This window comes from Heterodontus francisci, chromosome 20, assembly GCF_036365525.1.
Source record: "Heterodontus francisci isolate sHetFra1 chromosome 20, sHetFra1.hap1, whole genome shotgun sequence".
NCBI classification, from domain to species: domain Eukaryota; kingdom Metazoa; phylum Chordata; class Chondrichthyes; order Heterodontiformes; family Heterodontidae; genus Heterodontus; species Heterodontus francisci.
The window spans coordinates 13,145,812-13,163,377 of NC_090390.1; the positions used below are offsets into that span (position 1 = coordinate 13,145,812).

Consider the following 17,566-nt stretch of genomic DNA (forward strand, 5'->3'; position numbering starts at 1 on the left):
GAGACAATAAGGTTAGAGCTGAGTCTCGGAGACAGTAAGGTTAGAGTTGAGTCTCGGAGACAGTAAGGTTGGAGTTGAGACTCGGAGACAGTAAGGTTAGAGCTGAGTCTCGGAGACAGTAAGGTTAGAGCTGAGTCTCGGAGACAGTAAGGTTGGAGTTGAGTCTCGGAGACAGTAAGGTTGGAGCTGAGTCTCGGAGACAGTAAGGTTGGAGCTGAGTCTCGGAGACAGTAAGGTTGGAGCTGAGTCTCGGAGACAGTAAGGTTAGAGCTGAGACTTGGAGACAGTAAGGTTAGAGCTGAGTCTCGGAGACAGTAAGGTTGGAGTTGAGTCTTGGAGACAGTAAGGTTAGAGCTGAGTCTTGGAGACAGTAAGGTTAGAGCTGAGTCTCAGAGACAGTAAGGTTGGAGTTGAGACTCGGAGACAGTAAGGTTAGAGCTGAGTCTCGGAGACAGTAAGGTTAGAGCTGAATCTCGGAGACAGTAAGGTTGGAGTTGAGTCTCGGAGACAGTAAGGTTGGAGTTGAGTCTCGGAGACAGTAAGGTTGGAGCTGAGTCTCGGAGACAGTAAGGTTGGAGCTGAGTCTCGGAGACAGTAAGGTTAGAGCTGAGACTCGGAGACAGTAAGGTTAGAGCTGAGTCTCGGAGACAGTAAGGTTAGAGCTGAGTCTCGGAGACAGTAAGGTTGGAGTTGAGTCTCGGAGACAGTAAGGTTAGAGCTGAGTCTTGGAGACAGTAAGGTTAGAGCTGAGTCTCGGAGACAGTAAGGTTGGAGTTGAGACTCGGAGACAGTAAGGTTGGAGCTGAGACTCGGAGACAGTAAGGTTGAGGCTAAGGCTCGGAGACAGTAAGGTTAGAGCTGAGACTCGGAGACAGTAAGGTTGAGGCTGAGGCTCAGAGACAGTAAGGTTGAGGCTGAGTTTCGGAGACAGTAATGCTGGAGCTGAGGCTCGGAGCCAGTAAGGTTGAGGCTGAGCCTCAGAGACAGTAATGCTGGAGCTGAGGCTCGGAGCCAGTTAGGTTGAGGCTGAGCATCGGAGACAGTAAGGTTGGAGCTGAGAGATGGAGATTGTAAGGTTGGAACTGAGACTCCGGAGGAGCAGTATCACAGCTGAAATGACAAAAGTCAGGAGCTTGAGCATGTTACAGGTTTCCTTCTTGTCATTTTAGAAGTGACATTTATGTGTTCAACTAAATATGTTCATGACTCTATTAAAAAGCAGAGGAAGGCTGATCATGTACTAGGAAGACAGAGCATCATTTCAGGACACTCCAGTGTTTACTCAATGCACTTGCGTACACCCATTTCCAAAACTTCCACTGGCTTCGAGAGTTGCTCCCAAAGAAGGACCCATGCTGTAGACCAACTTTTCCCAAATTTAAGCATTTATTTCTTTCAGCAGTGGACATTTCAGATATACATTACATCAATCTGCACAAACTCCCAGCTATACCTATTTATTACAGCATACAGCAGGTTGTGTCAGAAATAACTACAGCAGCATTCTCACTGTTACAGCTAGCATACTGATGTGGATCCTGCTCAGAGCCCAGGAGTATGAGCAGGAAATCCCAGCTAAACTCTGTACGCATAGGAACTCCAACTCCTGAATTACATTGTTAAGAGAATTTCTAACATAGATTAGGTAGGTTCCTCGCTTAGTTGAGTCATGTTTCTTTTGAAAATTTCTGAGTTCATGTTATCTTTTTATATATCTCTCACACACACAAGCATAGTCCCGCAAATCATTTGCAGTGAATTAGTATCTTTATTGCAGCAACACTGCTTTAAATCCCCATCCTATGTCATTTCATCCTTCTCAGATCATCCCCATCCCATATTCCACTTCTTCCTATGCCATCCTCATCCCCCATTCCATACCTCCCACGCCCTCCCTGTCCCCTCCCCAATGCCGTTCCCTTGGATCCCTTCCTTCCATGTGTTCCCATCCCCCCACTCTTCCCATGCCATTTACCCCACCCCCTGCCATTCCAAATCCCTTCAGCCAGCGTAACCTTATTGATGGGCTCTCCTTACCTTCTGCTGTTCTTATTCTCCACCAACCGCACCCCCCCGCACCCTGCTGCTGCCACCAACTGTTTGCACCTGCACATGCGTTATGGGCTCCAGTCCTCCGTGCACCCCATGTGCCTCTGCGTGCGCCAGGCTCCACGCACTAAATCAACCCACTGACCAATCAGAAAAGTGCAGACAGACAAAAACTGCGTATTATAGATACACACCTTATATATTGCATATAAAAAATGTATTTAATTTTTAATGATATAGAGATGAATTTCCTTGTTATCCCGCCCAACCTTGGGCAGAATACACTCATATCAATTGGGACTGGGACAGACAAGACGAGCGCACTCCTTATCAGGAGTTTAATGCAATGTCCCAGACCTCAAATGAGTATTTTAATATGTACACTGTCTACAACTTGAACTTAAAAAGCACCTTTACCATAAAAGAGCCTTGCATTTATATAGCATCTTTCATTCACAGAATTGTACTCAACCACAATCAGTAACCTCATGGCCCTGCATATTGCGCACGCTACCATTACCATCAAGTCGGGGCATCGACCCCGTTTCAATGACGAGTGCAGGAGGGCATGCCAGGAGCAGCTCCAGGCATACCTCAAAATGAGGTGTCAGCCTGGTGAAGCTACAACCCAGGACTACTTGCATGCCAAACAGCGTAAGCAGCATGCAATAGACAGAGCTAAGCGATTGCACAACCAACAGATCATATCTAAGCTCTGCAGTCCTGTCACATCCATTTGTGAACGGTGTTGGACAATTAAATAATTAACTGGAGGAGTTGGCTCCACAAATATCCCCATCCTCAATGATGGGGGAGCCCAGCACATCAGTGCAAAAGATAAGGTTGAAGCATTTGCAACAATCTTCAGCCAGAAGTGTCGAGTGGATTATCCATCTCGGCCTTCTCCTGAAATCCCCAGCATCACAGATGCCAGTGCTCAGCTAATTCGATTCACTCCGCGTGATATCAAGAAACGACCGAAGGCACTGGATACTGCAAAGGCTATGGGCCCTCACAACATTCAGGCAATAATACTGAAGACCTATGCTCCAGAACTTGCTACGCCCCTAACAAACTGTTCCAGTGCAGCTACAAAACTGGCATCTACCCGGCAATGTGGAAAATTGCCCAGTTATGTCCTGTACACAAAAAGTGGGACAAGTCCAACCCAGCAAATTACCGCCCCAATAGTCTACTCTCGATCATCAGTAAAGTGATGGAAGTTGTCGTTGACAGTGTTATCAAGTGGCACTTGCATAGCAATAACCTGCTCAGTGACGCTCAGTTTTGGTTCCGCCAGGGCTACCCAGCTCCTGACCTCAATACAGCGTTGCTTCAAACATGGACAAAAGAGCTGAACTCAAGAGGTGAGGTGAGAGTAACTACCCTTGACATCAAGGCAGTGTTTGACTGAGTATGGCATTAAGGAGCCCTAACAAAACTGGAGTCAATGGGAACCAGGGGGAAAACTCTCCACTGGTTGGAGTCGTATCGAGCGCAAAGGAAGATTGTTGTGGTTGCTGGAGATCAATCATCTCACTTCCAGGACATCACACCAGGAGTTCCTCAGGGTAGTGTCCTAGGCCCAACCATCTTCAGCCGCTTCATCAATGACCTTCCTTCAATCATAAGATCAGAAGTGGGGATGTTCGCTGATGATTGCATAATATTCAGCACCATTCGCGACTCCTCAGATACTGAAATAGTCCGTGTAGAAATGCAGCAAGACCGGAACAATATCCAGGCTTGGGCTAATAAGTGGCAAGTAACATTTTCTCTACACAAGTGCCAGGCAATGACCATCTCCAAAAAGAGAGAATCTAACCATCTCCCCTTGACATTCAATGGCATTATAATCACTCAATCCCCCACTATCAACATCCTGGGGGTTACCGGTGAAGCCAGAAACTGAACTGGCGTAGCCATATAAAAACCGTGGCTACAGGAGCAGGTCTGAAGTTAGAAATCCTGCAGCGAGTAACTCACCTCCTGACTCCCCAAAGCCTGTCCACCATCTACAAGGCACAAGTCGGGAGTGTGATGGAATACTCGCCACTTGCCTGGATGGGTGCAGCTCCAACAACACTCAAGAAGATCGACACCATTCAGAACAAAGAAGTCTGCTTGTTTGTCACCCCATTCACAAACATTCACTCCCTCCACCATCGGCGCACAGTGGCAGTAGTGTGTACCATCTACAAGATGCACTGCAGCAACGCAACAAGGCTCCTTAGTCAGCACCTTCCAAACCCGCGACCTCTACCACCTAGAAGGACAAGGGCAGCAGATGCATGGGAACATCACCACCTGCAAGTTCCCTTCCAAGCCACACACCATCCTGACTTGTGATTATATCACCATTCCCTCATTGCCGCTGGGTCAAAATCCTGGAACTCCCTTCTTAACAGCAATGTGGGTGTACCTACCCCACATGGACTGCAGTGGTTCAAGAAGGCAGCTCACCACCACCTTCTCATAGGCAATTAGGGATGGACAATAAATGGCAGTCTGGCCAGCGTTGCTCACATCTCCATAAACGAAAGAAGAAAAGACTACCTCAGGAGATCCCAAAGCACTCTACAACATGGTCACTGTTGCATGCAGGAAATACAGCTGCCAGGTTGTACACAGCAAGCTCCCAAAAACATCAATGTGATAATGGCCAAATAATCTGTTTTTGTATTGTTGATTCCACTGTCCCTTTGATTCCATGGACTTTATCTTTGCTGACAAGCCGATTGTGTGGCACTTTATCAAATACTTTTTGGAAGTCCATGTACACCACATCAACTGCATTACCCTCATCAAAAAGTTTAAGCAAATTAGTTAAACACAATTTGCCCTTAACAAATCCATGCTGGCTTTCCTCAATTTATCCACATTTGTCCAAGTGACTGTTAATTTTTTTTTATTTAGAGATACAGCACTGAAACAGGCCCTTCGGCCCACCAAGTCTGTGCCGACCATCAACCACCCATTTATACTAATCCTACATTAATCCCATATTCCTACCACATCCCCACAATTCCCCTACCACCTACCTATACTAGGGGCAATTTATAATGGCCAATTTACCTACCAACCTGCAAGCCTTTGGCTGTGGGAGGAAACCGGAGCACCCGGCGAAAACCCACGCGGTCACAGGGAGAACTTGCAAACTCCACACAGGCAGTACCCAGAATCGAACCCGGGTCGCTGGAGCTGTGAGGCTGCGGTGCTAACCACTGCGCCACTGTGCCGCCCATGTCTTATGTCTTGAATTATCATTTCTAAAAGTTATCCCACCACCAAATGAAACTAACTGGCCTGTAGTTGGTTGGTGTCAGGACAACTGTTTTTCTTGATGTATATTAATAACCTGGACTTTAGTGTACAGGGCACAATTTCAAAATTGTGATAGACACATAACTTGGAAGTATTGTGAACTGTGAGGTGGATAGTGATAAATTTCAAGAGTACTTAAACAGGCTGGTGGAATGGACGGACAAATGGCAGATGAAATTTAATGCGGTGATGTGTGAAGCGATTCATTTTGGTAGGAGGAACGAGCGAGTCAATATAAAATAAAAGGTACAATTCTAAAGATGGTGCAGCAGCAGAGGGACCAGGGATATACGTGCACAATGACTGAAGGTGGCAGAGCAGGTTGAGAAGGTGGTCAATAAAGCATATGGGATCTTGGGCTTTATAAATAGGGGCAAAGAGTACAAAAGCAAGGATGTTTTGCTGAACCTGCATGAGACCCTGGTTCGGCTTCAGCTGGAGTACTGCGTCCAATTCTGGGCACCACACTTCAGGAAGGATATGAAGGCATTAAAGAGGGCGCAGAAAAGATTCAAGAGAATGGTTCCAGGGACGAGGAATCTCAGTTACAAGGACAGACTGGAGAAGCTTGATCAGTTCTTCTTGCAGAAGAGAAGATTAAGTGGAGATTTGATAGAAGTGTTCAAAATCATGAGGGGCCTGGACAGAGTAGCTAGGGAAAACCTTTCCTGTTGGCGGAAGGGTCGAGAACCAGCAGACACCAATTTAAGTTGATTGGCAAAAGAAGCATTGGCGACATGAGGAAAAACTTTTTTTATGCAGCGAGTGGTTAGGATCTGAAATGCACTGCCTGAGTGTGTGTTGGAGGCAGATTCAACTGTGGCTTTCAAAAGAGAACTGGATAATTATTTGAAGTGGAAAAACTTTGCAGGGCTATGGGGAAAAGGCAGGGGAGTGGGACTAGCGAGTTGCTCCTGGAGAGCCAGCACGGGTTCGATGGGCCAAATTACCTCCTTCTGTGTTGTAATCATGCTATGATTGAGCGATAAACATTGACTAGGACACTGGGGATAATTCCCGTGTTCTACTTTGAAGCATGCCATGGGATCTTTTACATCTACCTGAGAGGACAGATGTATCTCAATTTAACGTCTCACTTGAAAGAAATGTGGCTAGGTGCTTAGTACTTGCACACTACTGCCCCCTCTCCAACCTCCCTTTTCTCTCCAAAATCCTTGAACATGTTGTTGCCTCCCAAAGCAGTGCCTATCTTTCCTAGAACTCCATGTTTGAATTCCACCCTGCCATAGTACCATAATGGCTCTTGTCAAAGTCACAAATGACGTACTATATGACTGTGACCGTGGTAAACTTTCCTTCCTCGTCTTTCTCGACCTGTCTGCAGCCTTTGACATGGTTGACTACACCATCCTCCTCCAATGCCTCTCCACTGTCATCCAGCTGGGTGGGACTGCACTTGCCAGCTTCCATTCCTATCTATCTAATCATTGCCAGAGTATCACTTGCAATAACTTCTCTTCCCATACCGTTACCTCTGGTGTCCTCTAAGGATCTATCCTTGGCCCCCTTTCTCATTCACATGTTACCCCTCGGTGATATCGTCTAAAGACTCAGTGTCAGCTTCCATATGTATGCTGCCTACATCAGGTCTACCTCACCATCACTCTCGACTCTTCCACTCTCTCCAAATTATCAGACTACCTTTCTGACAACCAGGACTGAATGAGCAGAAATTTCCTCCAATTTAATATTGGGAAAACTGATGCTACTGTTTTTTGTCCGCACCACAAACTCCATTCCATAGCCACTGACTGCATTCCTCTCCCTGGTAACTGTCGGAGACTGAACTAGATTGTTTGCAACCTTGGTGTCATATCTGATGGCGACATGAGCTTCTGACCACATATCCACGCCATCACTAAAACCGCCTACTTCCACCTCCGTAACGCCACCTGACCCCGTCATTGCCGCAGCTCATCTGCTGCTGAAACCCTCATCTGTGCCTGTTTTACCTTTAGACTTGACTATTCCAATAGGCTCCCGGGTGGCTCCCACATTCTACCCTCGGTAACCTTGAGATCATCCAAAACTCTGTTGCCCGTGTCCGAACTCACAACAAGACCAGTTCTCCTATCACTCCTCTGCTTCTGACCTACACTGGCTCCCAGTTAAACAACACGGCCATTTTAAAATGCTGATCCTTGTTTTCAAATTCCTTTATGACTTCCCAGCTCTCTATCTCAGTAATCTCCTCCTGCCTCAGAACACTCCGACATATCCGTGCTCATCTAATTCTGGCCTCCAGTATCCCGATTTAAATTGCTCCACCATTGGTGGCTGTGCCTTCAGCTGCCAAGGCCTAAGCTCTAGAATTCCCTCCATAAACCTCTACACCTCTCTTTCCACCTTTAAGATGCTCCTTAAAATCTACCTCTTTGTCTAAGCTTTTCAGTGTCTGCCCTTATCTCCTTACATGACTTGGTATTAAACTATGCTTGATAACACTGCTGTGAAATGCCTTGGTATGTTTTATTATGTTAAAGGGCTATGTAAATACAAGTTAGCGTTGTTGCAGTCTAGTCTACAGTAAGCACATAAACTAAAAGGTTAAGATATAACTTGGGTACCTGACCCATCTGGGGTGCTACGAACAAAGGTTGGCAACATTTTCACTGTTGCAGCATCATGAGATTTCTTCTGTAAACCAAGCTCCATCTCCGTTCTCATCCTTTTCTTCACCTCAAACAGTTGCTCTTGTGTGAGTGTAAATGAAGCCAGTGTTTCATCTATTTCTTTGCGTTGTGAAACGAGCCTCGCAGCCACTGCAGTCACCATGGCAGCACCTTTTCCACTGCCACTTTCCGAAAGGAGGAATCGGACCTCACAGTCAGGAACCAGGCGTCTCACTGTTTTCTGGAGGCGCCTGGCAAACCTGGAAAAAGAGATCAAACAATAGGAATTCTTCTCCACACAACTGGAATATTATTCAAATAAAAATATAAAAAACACTAACATAAGAAACATACTTAGAACTGCCCTAATGCCTCAATGGGTAAAGCCAACGAGCCAAACAATACAAGTCCCTGCTTCAATTCCTGCTCTGTGCTGAGTTAGCCGAGTTTGGTCAGGCTGGCTATGATCAGCCAGGGTTCTTGCTATAATTTTTCAAAACTGTGATCATGTGAGATTATGATGAGGCTTGTGTGAGCAGTGAAATTTTGCCCTGCTTGCCAACATTTTATGTTCATTTGTATCAATGTTTCCAAAAGAAACACAAATACCAGAGATAGGGTTAATTATCGCAAAGAATTGTATCATCATTAACTGAGTCTACATCTTGCAGAATAGTCAGAATCTTAGCAAGCTTAACTTGATACAAATGTAATTTTTGATAGTTCTCTGCAGTGTGAGGGAGGGACCCAGTTACTTTTGAACAAACAGACTGTGAACATTGCTGAAAAGAGAGAAATATTGCTGTAGCTTTTCGCCTTGTACTCATCAGGACAAAAGCATGAACAAGACAAAACGTTTCAGCAACATGTATCTGTTTTCAGCAAACAGACTGTTTTTTTCAGATGTGTGTGTGACAGGCAGTTATTTCCTAATGTGGCCAACAATTATTCAGATCTGAGACGTCCTGGTAAACTATTTTCGGGGACATTTAAGAAGCTGTAGCTGCTTGAATCTGAGATCGCTGGGAATTTCAAGGAGATACAGCTCAGACAGACAACAACCCCCCCACCCCCCGCCCCCACTGTGAGAAGAAATATAAGAAAAATATATGAGGTATTCACAGCTTAGCTTTCAGATTATAGCCTTTTAGTGAGGCTTTGAGTGAGATAAAAAGAGCTACTATAAATATATTATTCTTTCACTCGTTCAACTTTTGTTAAATAAATTTATTTAATAGTTTAAACCTAAATGAGAACCTAAATTTTGATGTTCTACCACTAATCAAAGATATGAGAGCCAAAAACTCTTGAGTAAGAAGGATGGAAAACATCCAGACTTGGCACTTCAACAAAATCTCATTGGTATCAATAAGTCCTGTTGAAGAAGTTTTAATATACTAATTTTTAGTATAAAACCCACCCTCTAGCCCAATGGATCAGTCTGTTTATTATATTTCTTTTTCTCAGGCCTAAATTTGTTCATTCTCTCTATGAGATAGAATTTTCTTCAGGATATTTTGTTTTGTATCTGTAAACATGTGAGAAGCATAAAATTATTTTTAAGTCTGAGTATTTAATCTTTGTGACTTCTGAATTGCTGAGGAATAGCAACTTTCTGTAAGTGTCTTATGTTCAATTTTTAGTGTGATCAATTAGATGAAATTGCTTTGGTGGCAAATACAAGTTAATTTAAATACCCTTGTTCAAAAAAGGGTGTAAAGATAAGCCCAGCAACTGCAGGCCAGTCAGTTTAACTTTGGTGGTGGAGAAACTTCCAGAAAGAATAATGCGGGACAAAATTAATAGTCACATGGACAAATGCAGGTTAATTAAAGAAATCCAGTGTGGATTTCTTAAGGGAAAATCATGTTTTCATGTTGAAAAAAATCACTCAAATCATGTTGCTGGAGTTTTTTGAAGAGGTAACAGAGGGTTGATGAGGGCACTGCAGTTGATGTGGTGTACATGGACTTTCAAAAGGCATCTGATACAGTGCCACACAACAAAGATAGCTCATGGAATAAATGGGACAGTAGCAACATGGATACGGAATTGGCTGAGTGACAGGAAACAAACAGCAGCAGCTAAGGAATGTTTTTCTGGCTGGCGGAAGGTTTGTAGTGGAGTTCCCCAGAGGTCAGTGTTGGGACCCTTGCTTTTCCTGATATATATTAATGACCTAGACTTTGGTGTGCAGGGCACAATTTCAAAGTTTGCGGATGATATGAAACTTGGAAGCATTGTGAACTGTGAGGAGGACAGTGTAGAACTCCAAAAGGACATAGACAAGTAGGTGGAATGGGCAGACAGATGGCAGCTGAAGGTCAATTGTGGAGAAATGTGAAGTGATTCATTTTGGTAGGAAGACCATGCAGAGACAATATAAAATAAAGGGCACAATTCTAAAGGGGGTGCAGGAGCAGAGGGACCTAGGTGTATATGTGCACAAGTCATTGAAGGTGGCAGGACAGGTTGAGAGAGCGTTTAATAAAGCATACAGTATCCTGGGCTTTATTAATAGGGGCATAGAGTACAAGAGCAAGGAAGTTATGCTGAATTTGTATAAGGCACTAGTTCGGCCTCAGCTGGAGTACTGTCCAGTTCTGGGCACCGTACTTTAGGAAAGATGCGAAGGCATTGGAAAGAGTGCAGAAAAGATTCACGAGAATGGTTCCAGGAATGAGGAATTTCAGTTATAAAAATAGATTGGAGAAGTTAGGACTGTTTTCCTTGGAGAAAAGAAGGCTGAGAGGAGATTTGATAGAGGTATTCAAAATCATGAGGGGTCTGGACAGAGTAGATAGAGGGAAACCATTCCCACACGTGAAAGGATCGAGAACGAGAGGGCACAGATTAAAAATAATTGGTACAAGAAGCAAAAGCGACATGAGGAAAAACTTTTTCACACAGCGAGTGGTTAAGGTCTGGAATGCACTGTCTGACAGTGTGGTGGAGGCAGGTTCAAATGAAGCATTCAAAAGCAAATTAGACTGTTATATGAAAAGGAAGAACGTACAGGGTTATGGGGAGCAGGTGGTGGAATGGCACTAGGTGAATTGCTCTTTCGGAGAGCCTGTGCAGACACAATGGGTCGAATAGCCTCTTTCTGCGCCAAGGAGAAAACGTATGCCCGCACCTTGTACCTAATTAAAGTGGATGCGGAGAGGGAGAGAGTGAAGAAAGAGAATGAATGCCAAAACGGTGCAAAATATCCATTGGAATTGGCTAGATTCACACTAGAAAGTCCTCGGGCTAGGAGTTGGTCTGCACCATTCTTTGGGCGTAAGGGTTGCGATTAGTGACCTACCTGCGCCCATTGCCGTGGAGGTAGGCAGCACGTGCTGCCTCCTCATTTACCTGGGTGTAGTGTAGGTCTGAGTGGGGCATGTGTTGCTGGCTGCCTGACAGCTCAACAGGAGGCTGAGCAGCATTCTCAGAGTGCAGGTGGAGCCAGTCTGCTCCTCTTAAAGGCAGTCTATCCCTCTTAAAGGGAGGCTGCCCTGAATTATAGGAGGCTGATGCTGAATTTATTGCTGCAGTGCTAAAGAAGTAAAATGGAACATCAGGGTAGAGAGGAGACTCCCAGGACCACGGATGAGGTGCTGGAGGCTTTAGTGGCAGAGGTGGACACAGTGGCGCAGTGGCTAGCACCGCAGCCTCACAGCTCCAGCGACCCGGGTTCAATTCTGGGTACTGCCTGTGTGGAGTTTGCAAGTTCTCCCCGTGTCTGCGTGGGTTTCCTCCGGGTGCTCCGGTTTCCTCCCACATGCCAAAGACTTGCTGGTTGATAGGTTAATTGGCCATTATAAATTGTTCCTAGTATAGGTAGGTGGTAGGGAAATATAGAGACAGGTGGGGATGTGGTAGGAATATGGAATTAGTGTAGGATTAGTATAAATGGGTGGTTGATGTTCGGCACAGACTCGGTGGGCCGAAGGGCCTGTTTCAGTGCTGTATCTCTAAAAAAAAAAAGAGAAGGGCCATATTTTGTGGGGGGCAGAAGGCCCTCAAAAACACCCTCAAAAGGGAATGGGAGCAGGTGGAGAGAGACATCAATTTTAGAATCTGATTCCGAGGACTTGGCAACAGTGCCACAAGAAGTCTAATGACCACACACTGGTGTAAAGGTCAGTGACTGCACCTTCAGATGACATCTCCTAGCCACCAATCTCTCATGCTGCTCAATACACCACACCCCATCACTCACCCAGCTGCTGTCCCTGGCAATCAGGACTCGCACCCAACATTCAGATACTCCACCTCGCTCTCCTAGCATGATGCCAGCCTCACACTCAGCTCCCGCATACCTCCAGCTATTCAGCTGTGGCACTCAAATTACTCAAACACAATGCAACGCAATCATTGGCATTCTTCCCTCCCTCTTGCAGGTCAAGGTGACACACATAGAAGGGTGCGGAGCAGAGGCAGCAGGGGACACGAGCACCTGTATTTCTTGAGCCCTATGGAGGAAATGGGTACTCTGCATCATGGGCTGGCTGCAACAGAGCCTGTGGCATTTGGCATCGCTGAGAACACTGAGGATGGTGGTATGTCAGTGTGCCACATGTCACTGAAATGAATCAGCATAGATTAACCTTTCGAGCACTGAATGTCTTTTGGTACTTGCATGTTTGTTAACTGCTAAAAATAATGTTTCTTATGCCCCATCTCAACTCCCAACACACCCTCGTGCTGCTAAATGGCAAAGAAGTGCAAGCTGCAGATGGTGTGACCATGGACCTCTTGCTTTCCACTCCTCACCCAACCTTCCCCTTTCTGATTTCCTACTTTCAGATACCCCAAGAACTGCTGCCTTCCCAGCCATAGCACACCCAGGGAAGGAGAGAGAACAACAGCACAGTACCTACGACGAGGCCAAGTCACTTGATCTGACACTTCCAACCACTACCTCGGATTCTAGCACTGTACGTCCCTTTTAGGTATGTATCGAGGAGGGATCGGCATGTGGTGAGTCACCGAGCACAAGTGGGCTCAGCCAAGCCAGGAAGAACAGACAGTTCATGTGCCAGCTAAATGGAGGAAGAGGTAGCAGAAAAATTCTGCTACAGTGCAAACTGATGATTACCTCAATAGGGCAGCATACGAGAGAACGCTGATGGGCATGCACACCGAGATGCTGGGCGCATTGCCTGACAGCCTCCTGTCACTTTCGAGGAGAATGAAGGAGTCCAGCTCCAACTTGACAGAGGGCATGGCATGGAGCTTGCCCTCTCTGCAGCTCCTGCTCCATCTCCCTGTCATCCTGCAGACCCAGATACACTGCAACTGCATTCCCCAAACCTATTGTAGCCTTTGTATGGAAATGTCATCAAATTCTCTACCCTTCCAGTGAGAATGCAGCAACATTCCCACTCCCGTTAAAGGATGCAGCAATACTCCCTGTGAGGATGCAACAACGCTCCCTGCCAAGTCCAGGTACTCACCACAACACCTTCTAAAACACTCCACAGCAGTTCCAGAAACTTGGCAAGAGTGGAAGTTATTCCAAAGGCTGAGTTTGCCGACAACGCAACCACTAGGTGGCGCAGTACTTGCACACGTGCAAATGCATGCTCTTCAACTGGAATGTCAGTGTCTGCGACCTTCAGGCAGCTGCCAGGATTAAAGATGGCGCCGCTCAATTTATCACAGGAAATGCTTATGGCTAGATCATTCTAGCAAACTAGATGCCTGCACAGGTGCCCTTCCCAGCATTGGGCACTGCACAGGCTGCTCCAAAAATGGTTCGAGACAAAGTGCACCCAGGCGAAGGACCTCTGGCTTCCGTAGCACCACCTCCAGTGGCACTACAGATCTGAATTTTGCACCCCTCAAGCCTAATCTGTCCTGTGATGCCCTTCCATGATAGAACAACTTCCTGACACTCATTGTGCAAGCTCATATAACAATGGTTACTTGCTGGTGCTAATGGAGGTTGCCTGAGAAGAAGATCGGAGGCACTGTTACTGTGTTTAGAAGTTCTTCAGCATCATTGTGTTGGAGGTTAATCTCTTTTTTTTTTAAAAAGTCAAGCACAGAGAGCAGTGTGGAGCTGTCAAGAGTCGGGTTAATATTCTAACTGCTATTCCTGAATATGTTCAACTGCCATTCAAAGTAGTAATAACCCATAAGTATAAGCAGTTCAACAAATACTAGCTACAGGGGTCAGCAGCATTAGCGGATGTAAAACTTGAATTCAGTGAGGAAGGACAAGGCACATCAAGCGTCTAAATGGGATTAAAAAAGCATTACATAATTTTAACAGTGAACAAAAAATCATTTACAAAAAATCCTTTTGAAATGCAACTATTGTTTGGTTACATTTTGATACAAATGACATTCACAGCAAACTAGGACACTCCCTTAAACTAGGAACCAGGAAATTAAAAAAATTTCAATCGAAGTATAAGTATAACAATCGATAACGAGTCTAAGCACAGCAAGTCGAGAGGCATTAATTTAATTTAACAGTTTAAACAAAGAACTCACTAGATTTTAAAAGAGGGAATAAAGATTCTTAAGATGACGGATAGACAGCTGAGTGGGACCAAGTGGGAACTTCAGGACACTTCATGTGTCTTGGGGGACCACATGTACGGGAAGTATCTCCAGCCTCTCTGGTGCCAGGGTAAAGGACATCACGGAGAGGGTGCAGAATATGCTGCAGGGGGAAGGAACTGAGCCGGCAGTTGTGATACACATCAGTACCAATGACAGAGAGCAGATATTGAGGTCCGAAGGGCAGATTTTTAGGAGCTAGGAAAGAAGTTAAAACGTCGGACGTCAAAGGTAGTAATCACTGGATTATTCCCAGTGCTAAATGCCAGAGAGAGTAGAAATAGGAAGGTAGGGAGGATCAATGCATGGTTTGCAGCATAGTGCAGGAGCAAGGGCTTCAGGTTCTTGGGCATTGGGATGAGTTCTGGGGCCAGAGTCACCTATTCAAAAGGGACCAGCTGCACCTTAGCAGGACTGGGACCAATATCTTCATGGGGAGATTCACTCGTGCAGATTGTGGAGGGTTTAAGCTAAATTGACAGAGGGGTGGGCACCAGCATTTAGAAGCAGAGAAATGGAATCAGGTGCACAATGTGAGTGTGTTGGACAGTACTAGAGAAGGAAGTAGTTCCATATTAGATGGGAGCAGACTAAGAACATAAGAATTTGCACTACAAAGAATACAAAGACAGGTTTAGAATGCATGTATGTAAACACACAAAGTGAGGTGAATAACGTTGGTGAGCTACAAGCACAAATAGCTGTGTGGGAATATGATGTAGTGGCTTAAAAATGGTGAAGACTGGGCGCTTAATATTCACAGATACAAGTGTTCAGAAAAGATAGGGAAGGAAAAAGGGAAGTAGGGTGGCAGGACTGATGGGGGAAGACTTTGCAGTGTTGGAAAAAGAGGATGTCCTCCATTTGGTTAAAGCTGCGAAGCAAGAAAGGTTTGATTACGTTACTGTGGGTATCATATAGGCCTCCAAACAGTGAGAGAGAGAGAGAGAGGAGCATGTCTGCAGGGAAATCACTGAGATAGGTAAAAAATATTGAGTGGTGATATTGGGGAACTTTAATTACCCAAATATCAATTGGGATAATGTGAAAGTAAAGGAAAAGGAGGGGGAGAAATTTCTGGAATGTATTCAGGAGATCTTCCTTGATCTATATGTTCTCGATCCAACTAGGAAGGAGGCATTGGTGCCACACAAGTGCCAGGCAATGACGATCTCCAATAATAGAGAATTGAACCATCTCCCCTTGTCATTCAATGATTCAATAGCATTACTATTGAATTCCCCACTATTAATATCCTGGAGGTTACCACTGACCAGAAACTGAACTGGACCAGCCATATAAATACTGTGGCTACGAGATCAGGGAGTTCTGTAGCGAGTAACTCGCCTCCTGACTCCCCAAAACCTGTCCAGCATCTACAAGGCACAAGTCAAGCGAGAACCAGGCCAAATACAAAAGTTGAGAGAGGTGAAGAGGAAATAAAACTGGCAAAGATAGAATAATAGAATAGTATGGCAATTAACATAAAAGAAAATTCAAACATCTACTGGCATGTAAATGGTAAGCAAGTAGTAAGAAGCAGGGTTAAGTTCTATTTGGGACAAAGAGGGTGATATATGCTAAGAGGTGCAGGGTAAAGATGGAATACTTAATGAATATTTTGTATCAGTGTTTACTAAGGAAGAGGATGCTGATAAAATATTGGTAGACGTGGAGATGGTAGAGGTACTGAATCAGGTGAAAATTGATAGGTAGGATGTACTGGAAAGGCTGGCCAAGCTCAGAGTGGATAAGCTGCCAGGTCCGAATGCTTGCATCCAAAGTTGCTAAACAAAAAAGTTGGGGTGGAGACAGCGGAAGGGCTTGCTCTAATCTTCCAATCTTCCTGGATATACGGGAGGTGCCAGAGGATAGGAGAGTAGCAAATGTGACACCCTTATTCCAGAGAGGGTGTAAAGACATTCCTAGTAACTATAGACCGGTCAGTTTAGATTAGATTAGATTAGAGATACAGCACTGAAACAGGCCCTTCGGCCCACCGAGTCTGTGCCGACCATCAACCACCCATCTTTATACGAATCCTACACTAATCCAATATTCCTACCAAACATCCCCACCTGTCCCTATATTTGCCTACCACCTACCTATACTAGTGACAATTTATAATGGCCAATTTACCTACCAACCTGCAAGTCTTTTGGCTTGTGGGAGGAAACCGGAGCACCCGGAGAAAACCCACGCAGACACAGGGAGAACTTGCAAACTCCACACAGGCAGTACCCAGAATCGAACCCGGGTCCCTGGAGCTGTGAGGCTGCAGTGCTAACCACTGCGCCCGCCCCAACATCAGTGGTGGGTAAGGTTTTAGAAACAATAATCAGGGGGAAAAAAATCAACAGGCACTTGGTGAGGTTTGAGTTAAATTAGGAGAGCCAGCATGGATTTGTAAAAGACAGATCATGTTTGACTCATCTAATTGAATTTTTTGATGCAATAACAGAGAAGATTGGTAAAAGGAATGCAGTGGATGTTGTCTATATGGACTTTAAGAAAGTGTTTGACGACGTACCACATAAAAGGCTGGTTAACAAAATCGAGGCTCATGGAAAAGGAGGGTCAGTGTCCAATTGGATAAAGAATTGGCTTAAGGACAGAAAACAGCGAGTCATGGTAAATGGCTATTTTTCAAACTGGAAAATGGTAGATAGCAGTGTTCTCAAGGTTCAGTGCCAAGAGCACTGCTTTTTTGATTATATATATTTATATAATAACTTGGATATTGGAATACAGAGTAAAATTTCAAAATTTGCTGATGATGCGAAACTTGAAGGTGTGGCAAACAGTGAGGATGATATCAATCACCTGCAACAAGACATAGATAGGCTAGCAGAATGGGCAGACAAGTGGCAGATGGAATTTAATCCAGAGAAGTGTGAGGTGATGCATTTTGGCAGAAGGGATAAGAAGAAGCAATATAGACTAAATGGCATAGTTCTAAAGAGTGTGAGGGACAGAGGGACCTGAGGGTATAAGTGCACAGA

At 45.0% G+C, this 17,566-nt stretch overlaps 1 protein-coding gene across 1 annotated transcript in view; it reads right to left on the reverse strand.

The window, feature by feature from the left end:
* The window catches only part of hk1 (hexokinase 1), a 122,489-nt gene that overhangs the window by 32,823 nt on the left and 72,100 nt on the right, over positions 1 to 17,566 (reverse strand). Inside the window, exon 10 of the mRNA XM_068052394.1 lies at positions 7,962 to 8,266. Within this exon, the coding sequence (XP_067908495.1) occupies positions 7,962 to 8,266 (305 nt within the window). The remainder of the gene's footprint in view (positions 1 to 7,961; positions 8,267 to 17,566) is intronic.